At 44.0% G+C, this 7,235-nt stretch overlaps 3 protein-coding genes across 3 annotated transcripts; 1 reads left to right on the forward strand and 2 right to left on the reverse strand.

Annotated features, from left to right (window-relative positions):
• Window positions 1-2,937: 2,937 nt before the first annotated feature.
• Window positions 2,938-3,452, reverse strand: LOC128714383 (DNL-type zinc finger protein-like). Its single transcript, XM_053809257.1, has 2 exons — window positions 3,323-3,452; window positions 2,938-3,245 (listed from the first exon to the last, which is right to left on the reverse strand). The coding sequence occupies exons 1-2, from the start codon at window positions 3,450-3,452 to the stop codon at window positions 2,938-2,940; spliced, it is 438 nt and encodes a 145-aa protein (XP_053665232.1).
• Window positions 3,453-3,914: 462 nt separating this feature from the next.
• LOC128713591 (mitochondrial import receptor subunit TOM22 homolog) lies at window positions 3,915-4,959 on the forward strand. Its single transcript, XM_053808451.1, has 3 exons — window positions 3,915-4,043; window positions 4,318-4,542; window positions 4,630-4,959. The coding sequence occupies exons 1-3, from the start codon at window positions 3,915-3,917 to the stop codon at window positions 4,957-4,959; spliced, it is 684 nt and encodes a 227-aa protein (XP_053664426.1).
• Window positions 4,960-5,621: 662 nt separating this feature from the next.
• LOC128712655 (60S ribosomal export protein NMD3) lies at window positions 5,622-7,213 on the reverse strand. Its single transcript, XM_053807542.1, has 2 exons — window positions 6,325-7,213; window positions 5,622-6,259 (listed from the first exon to the last, which is right to left on the reverse strand). The coding sequence occupies exons 1-2, from the start codon at window positions 7,211-7,213 to the stop codon at window positions 5,622-5,624; spliced, it is 1,527 nt and encodes a 508-aa protein (XP_053663517.1).
• Window positions 7,214-7,235: the final 22 nt, after the last annotated feature.

The raw sequence follows: 7,235 nt of genomic DNA on the forward strand, positions 1-7,235 counted from the left end.
CGAACCCCAGCAATTACTGAATACAAATGCTCTACGCTCCTGAAATCATCACCTGGATTATAGGACGAGATGTTTGCTGTTAGAACCAACGCCTCTCGAGGAAAGGGTACTTTACGCAAGGCGATTGTTCGTGGCGGGGCTTTTAAATGGTCACAAAGAGTCTCCTGCACTACTCTCAGCCACCAACCTTTACGTTCCTGCCCGTGCTCGTGGATGATCGGCGAACGGTGTTTGGATCGTCTGATCCGTTCCTGCTGACGTGCAGGAAACTTTAATGAGGTCTGCATCGTGTTCGAGCCTGGCATGTCGAACTCAGTATTTATCAACCACATTAATACACTTCGTGCGTCGTTTTCCGGGATGTAAAGATTTAAAGTTTCATGTATATCTGTTATGCTATCGAGAGGGCCCTGCGGTTCGTTGATCAATAAACAAATTACAGTCACAATTCTAACTACAAAGGAACTATAACAAGCGGATTTGGCTATTTGCCGACATGCACAACTCGAACATTTTCCTGGAAGAAGTAAGACTACCATAAGTAGGAAAACAGTTATCACGAAAATCGGCACATTCGGAAGGCTTGGAAACTCGTCGTTGTGGAGCACCGAAAAAACCGTGTGAGATGCTGCAGAAACAACCCCACTTGTGTTACCTAACCCATGGGAAGCTTGCCAAGGTCACGTGTTACGGAGGCGAGGCCATTTGCTGTATTCGGATTGGATTATTGCGGACCACTGTATGTGACGGGAAGCCAACGGAGAGCAGTACCAACTAAGGTGTAGGTAGCTGTATTTGTATGCTTCGCAACTCGAGCTGTACACTTGGAGTTCGTAAACAGGGAGTCTCAAACCTCAGGATGTTTAACAGTTCTTCGCAGATTCGTTGCAAGGAGGGGTCTTGTAGCGGAAATTCAGTCCGATAATGGAACGAATTTTCAAGGTGCTTCGAACGAGTTACGAGACTTTGTTAAGGCGATGAAGGATGCTGGCAGCAAATGGTGCACCGAGCAAGGAATCAAGTCGAACTTTATACTAACAGGCGCTCCACATTTTGGAGGTTTATATGAGGCAACAATGCGATCGATGAGTAGGTAGGTTCCCATGGATTGCATGGATGAACTCTTGGTAAGGAATTTGTTTAGTTAATTACACGAACTTGCGTAAAATTGTGAATTTTAAGTGGTCGAGAATGTTGGCGCCTATAATTAGGCAACCTCGAATACACACTTAGATTGCATGGAATTTACAAGAAAAAGGTTACATGGGTAAAAGCATTAGTGGTAACACAAATAGTATGGGTGATAGGATTAAGAAATTAATGTATTTGTACCTGAATAAACTTAAGATAGATTCTAAGCCGATTTAATTATTACCGAGAATATGGGGCGGTCCGGTGGCATGAAGGTGGCGGCGCCGATCTTCACACGAACGGACCGGACCAAAATCCCATCCGGACCAATCCCCCGTAGCAAGGACTGACTATCCGTGGCTACGTGGTAAAATAAGTCGATACGGCCAGGCCGTTCTAACAAAAAAAACAAAAATTACCGAGAATATTAATTGCTTGGGAAAAGATGACCAAAGAAATTTTGTTCAAAAATGTGGACAAATATGAAACAGTTGATGTCAATGATGAATCACAAATTGGTGAAGAGATCTTGTGCTGTTTGTAAGGTCTTTCCAAATTTAATAATCAAATCTATTGGCCGCACTTTGCCGACCCTGCTCTGTGTGAGCGAGATTTCGGGGCACGATGTACTGCGAATTGCATATCTGAACATATAATCAATACGGCTGTTGGCAAACAGGTAGCGCTAGCGCTGATATTTGTTTTAACGCTAGTTACATATTTTTCAATTTATTACATGTAGGTGGCGCTAACAGCTTTATGGATTAGCAAAGAATGTCCACCAGGTGGCGCTAGCACGGGTATGACAGTCGATTTTTTTTACCTTCATACATTTCACCTTCTAAATGAGATATAGATGGCAGTATCAGGCTTATACCAATTTAAACTGAAGGAATTGAACCACGACTGTTGCCAGAGAAATCTGTAATTTTTGTTTAAACTTGAGCATAGTTTTCTACAGTGGACCATTCATTAAAATCTAATCATTACCAAAGACTTTTGGAGCACCCAATTAAATCATTTCTGTTTCATATTCGTTCAATATGCAATCACTCTCTGTCTCATCACAAGGCATACACAGTTGTTTACAGTGCCGTAGAAAGCCAGAGCACAAGTAAAAGAAGATTTGAAAAACAGACACTCCGCCCCACAATTTTAAACCCTCAATATTATACATCATCCTAAGAGGTTGGATTTCCCCATATACTAAAGCGCAGAAATTTGAAGAGACTTATTACCATTTTGTACGCTGTGGGCGTATTGAACAGGGGTAGGAAATGTAAAGTACACAATACGGCGTACCATTAATCAACATTCCACATCGTAAGCGTATATCAGAAATCAACAATAGCAATCTCGATAAACATCCCTTGAGACACTGCTTCCATAGACTTCGAGAACAGCTTTCTATAATTCACACTAACGTCAAACATGAACACACGACAAAGTCAGGACCATTTCAACTTCCGCTTCTACAGATGAATCGAATTCTGATTGAAATATACTTGATAATTTAATACAATCTCCGATAATTGCCTATTCTCTGATAACACTCAGTATGCATCACATTATTCACTTTTCATTTTTTAAATAAACATCTCCTTCTCCTCCTTGGTTTAACGACCCGCTAGATTATGCTTGCCATTTCTGGTTCCCTAGACTTATTTTACCACGTAGCCGAATAGTCTGTCCTTGCAACGGGGAAAGATCCGGATAGTACGTTATCTCTCTCCTATCGTGTGGGACCGGCGCCGCTACCACCGTATAGCCCGAACATAGTGGTTGTTTTATGTCACAGGACAACAACTACTTTTCAAATATTTTTGTGATCTTTTCTCCCTTCTCTGCTAGTATCTCTTCAATGTTTCGCTTTCCGTTCAAATCGGTGAACCAGTTCAGATTGTCCGCTATCAGATGGTGATTACTGCAACCATCACACGTCACTATTACGACTCCCTTTTCGTATGCTTGCTTGGATATCATTTTCATGTTCCGATGGTTGCACACTTTGCATGTAAAAATTAGGCTCATCTTACGCGCCTGTATCCGGCCTAACTCATCTGTCTGATTACTTTGAGCACCGTCAACTACTGGAGCATTTGTTGTACAGAACGCTACAAGAGAAAACATGTGGCAATACAAATGAGCATGTTCGGTTTATAGTGATGATGCAATGCAATGCCTAACTCACATGAGCGGAGAATTGAATTATTTCCTATGCACGATATTGGCGAGGTAACTTTGAAACCTACAGACCTATTACCTATCTGCAGGATACTACGTCGCCAAATTAGACCGAGCACATTTCTTGCTAGAGCCATTTGAACCACAGCTTTCAGTATCTTGTGATGCAATAACCCGGGAAACCACGCTCTACAACCTGAATCTCAACAAAACAAAACATGATTTGCGTATGTTGTCAAACAGTATGCTTTCAATTGACATACAGCCAAACATTGTCATCCAGGCGACTGCCGAAGGTTTTGCTACACAGCAACACAGAGCTGTCATCGGTGCTGTTATCGATCGCGGCCAATTCTGACAAACTACACCAAAAACGAGGAGATTGCATGTGTTTTTTCCTTAGCAAGAGCTACAGTTGTCGAAGAAAAAAGATTGTTGTGCGGTGTTTCTGTCCTGAGTAACGCCGGTTACAAATAACAAACACTTTGTGCAATTAAACTAAATACCGCAACGCAGTGAGCTGTGAAACACTGGTGCAAAACTGGTACGGGTAGACACAGAGCTCGCTTCGCTGCACTCCCATCTTCCCCACAGTACGAATGGATTCCGACCCAGAGGTGGTGCTGGTGGAAAAAATTGAAGAGGACGAAATTTCTACAGATAAAGACAGTGGTATGGAATCAGCCACCGGAAGCAAGGATGAAACACCGGAACGCAAACCCTCAACGGTACGTACTATCAGTGCACACAGGCGATTCCAGTAGGCGTGTGTCGTGTAGTACTTGCACAGCAATGTTGTACTCTTTTTGAGGAAATTTCGCTGTGAAACCAATGTCCAAATACGCATTCGTTCTGCATAGGAATACTAAAAGAAGTTTGTTTTGTTATCACATCACATCGCCGTTATACCTAGCCCACCAAAGATAAATTAGTGCGCCGCTGGTTTGTTGCGCAACAATCTTTTAATTCATGTTCCATTTTTTATGTCTTGTGCCTACACAGCCAGAAGAAGAGTCCAAACAATCCGAACCCGTGAAAACAGCCGTTGCACCGGAAGCAGCACCTGTCGCTGCGGCTTCTACCTCCTCCTCGTCATCAGCAGCAGCCCCAGCACAACCAGCTGCGCCATCGGCACCATCCGCACCTTCCTCTTCCCGACCTTCCGCATCCACCCCGCCGCAACCGTCAAAGACAGTGGCACGCACAAGTGCAAACGATTACGATGACGTAAGTGACGTATGTAAAGTTACCCCAAAATGTATAGCACACAAGAAAGGGCTTGATACACAATAAACACTTATCTTACCACTGCAGGAACCAGATGAGAGCCTGGGCGAACGACTTTGGGGTTTGACGGAAATGTTCCCTGCACCGGTGCGCCAGTTTTCCGGTGCCGTAACGGATCTTACCGTACGAAGCGTGAAAGGACTGTATTCGCTCACCTGTAATGTGTCGTGGATTTTCTTTACAAGCTCCATGGTCCTGTTGGCACCGGTTGTGTTCGAGGTTGAGCGTGCCCAAATGGAGGAGATGCAAAAATCACAACAGAAGCAGGTCTTGCTTGGACCAGGCACGGCCGTTGGCGGTGGTGGTGGTGCACCAGGTGGCATGCCGGCGTTACCGCCGATGGCAGCAGCTCGATAAACGTTATTCACAGTAGCAGCAATCCTATTAACCAGTGTTAATGTTTTAGTGCGGTGTAAGCCTGTTTTAAGTTTCTTTTTTTTGCTTGTTTACATCTTCGAGGATTTGGTTTGCAATTTTTCGTTATCCAGTCAGGACACAGAAGAAAACCCCGTAATCGAACTTATTACGTTGCCAATCACACATGTGCATGAATTGGATAACCCCAGTTAGTTGCCTAATAGAATATCAAACCTTACAACAAAGCAAAAAGCGATGTGTTTCTTAGTCGAACGCTACTTACGATATTTGCAATCCCTTTATAATCTTAGTGGAATGTGGGTATCTCTTTCTTGTTCTCGATCTGCTGCCCCACTGGCAGTTGTCCGTTCTGCTAACTCACATCTCAAACAGCAGGTTTGTTTCCAGTCATTTCGTTGCATTTCGTAGTGAATGGTGTACCATTTCTACCAACACAGCATGAATACGTTATACATACTTTATACTGCTTTGTTCAAATAAGAAATGTGTAGCTCTATGGGGAAAGAAAGCCAGACAACCCAATAAACAGCAAAAAACATACACACAGTCAGTGAGGTATAGTGAAACAATATTGAAATTGTCATTTATTTATATCGAATGACATGATTTCTACGGTGGACATGTAGATACAGTGTGCATACTCAAACATCGCCCATTTCTTCATCCTCCAGCACTAGATCGTCCAACATCTCTTCGAGCGTGATCCGTGGAACGGACGGATCATCCATATCGTTCGTATCTACCGGTATCTGCTTGTTCTTGTCCTTGAAAATGTTCACATTCTGTCTCAGCTCTGGATCTTCCTCCAAGTCCTCCAGGAACTCGTTGTACTCGTTTTCGATATCCGTATCGACCGCTACGTCTTCGTTCAGATGCTTCAGCTTCCAATTACGGTTCTGCTTACGCACTGTCTTATCGTATGATTTCTTTATCAGCAGCACATCGGGCACAAGGTCAGCTTTTAGCTTCTCAAAATCGGCATTATTTATGTTAGCCTCGCGCAAGTCGTATCCCAACACGGAATCACCAGGTTTCAGCAAATTACCCAGATGTGATTTGACGTGAATGGTATTATCGTTAATGCCCAACTCGGATGCCTTCACTACCCAAACGTCTGCCAGCGAATGACGTTGAGATACTGGACCCTGACCAGGAAACGTTTTTCGTTGGCTCTCCCGAATGATCTCCACATCCATCACAACGAATTCGATCATCTGCTTGGGATTGCAGACCGCTTCAAAAGGTGTCTTCCAAAAGGCCATGTTTTGTACTTCCGCCACTGGAAATAAAAAATACATTTAGAAATAGTGTGATAACGTTTTGATCGCCTTACTGGTCACTTACATTGTGCCGTCTGTGGATCTATGAGATGAATCGAGTTGGCCACCTTTGAAACCAAACAGATCGGCGATATATGACCCATCTGCTGCATCAATCTCTTGCTCAAACACACCAAACTACCCTTCGACACCGGTACGATGTCGATAGCGTACGAATATTTGTAATTGTACGAATTGCTATGGATATCGTGCGAAATGAGCTTCTTAGAGTTGGTAACCTTTACTGGCAGGACTGCCTGCAAGAAATCAACCATCTTCCTGGCGTGGGCATCTGTCGCGTAAAAGAAATCCAACCCACCAGTGTTGGGCTTGATTCCGAGCGTGTTCTCATGCGCCTTGTGCTTCAGTATCATTTGTTCGAGGTAGAATAGTGTCTTCCTGTTGACTGCTTTCTGGCGTACCTGCACCATACAACGCCAAAAGTCCTTCGCCTCGGTTCGGTGGCAATCATCACACATCTGATTGTTCACCGTAAACTCCACCACGAACACTTGCTGTAGCACGACATCACTCATTACCTCTCCGTGTACGGTCAGCTTTACCTTGATGCGCTTCGAGTGAGGCTCCGTCCAAACGAAACCTGCATCTACCAGTTTCACATGACGCAAACCTTGCAAACGCTTCAGACAAAGACTCAACAGTTCCTTGGATTCCAGACTGCACTGTACCCATTCATTCGGTGGGTTTAGGTAGCGCTCGCAGTTTCGGCAGAAGAAAATTACCGCTTGCTTCGGAATGTTTTCCGTGATGTCGACATGCGAACGTAGACATGGAACGCACATGTTCGATGCGTTCGGTTCAATCGGCACACCACATTCGCAACAAAGAATTTTATTCACCGTTCCGGAAGCCGACGAAACAGCCCCAACCGTAGCATTGTCGATGTACTCCATATTTCACAGTACTGATTTCTTC

Source organism: Anopheles marshallii, chromosome 3 (assembly GCF_943734725.1).
Source record: "Anopheles marshallii chromosome 3, idAnoMarsDA_429_01, whole genome shotgun sequence".
Lineage (NCBI taxonomy): Eukaryota > Metazoa > Arthropoda > Insecta > Diptera > Culicidae > Anopheles > Anopheles marshallii.

What these genes read in the sequence shown, in the direction of transcription:
- LOC128712655 (XM_053807542.1), bottom strand. Translation starts at nt 7,213, where the DNA reads ATGGAGTACATCGACAATGCTACGGTTGGGGCTGTTTCGTCGGCTTCC. An exon ending in AGATCCACAGACGGCACAAT is followed by an intron (nt 6,260 to 6,324) that starts GTAAGTGACCAG and finishes TTTTATTTCCAG; the next exon opens with TGGCGGAAGTACAAAACATG.
- LOC128713591 (XM_053808451.1), top strand. Translation starts at nt 3,915, where the DNA reads ATGGATTCCGACCCAGAGGTGGTGCTGGTGGAAAAAATTGAAGAGGAC. An exon ending in CGGAACGCAAACCCTCAACG is followed by an intron (nt 4,044 to 4,317) that starts GTACGTACTATC and finishes GTGCCTACACAG; the next exon opens with CCAGAAGAAGAGTCCAAACA. An exon ending in GTGCAAACGATTACGATGAC is followed by an intron (nt 4,543 to 4,629) that starts GTAAGTGACGTA and finishes TTACCACTGCAG; the next exon opens with GAACCAGATGAGAGCCTGGG.
- LOC128714383 (XM_053809257.1), bottom strand. Translation starts at nt 3,452, where the DNA reads ATGGCTCTAGCAAGAAATGTGCTCGGTCTAATTTGGCGACGTAGTATC. An exon ending in TAATTCAATTCTCCGCTCAT is followed by an intron (nt 3,246 to 3,322) that starts GTGAGTTAGGCA and finishes TTTCTCTTGTAG; the next exon opens with CGTTCTGTACAACAAATGCT.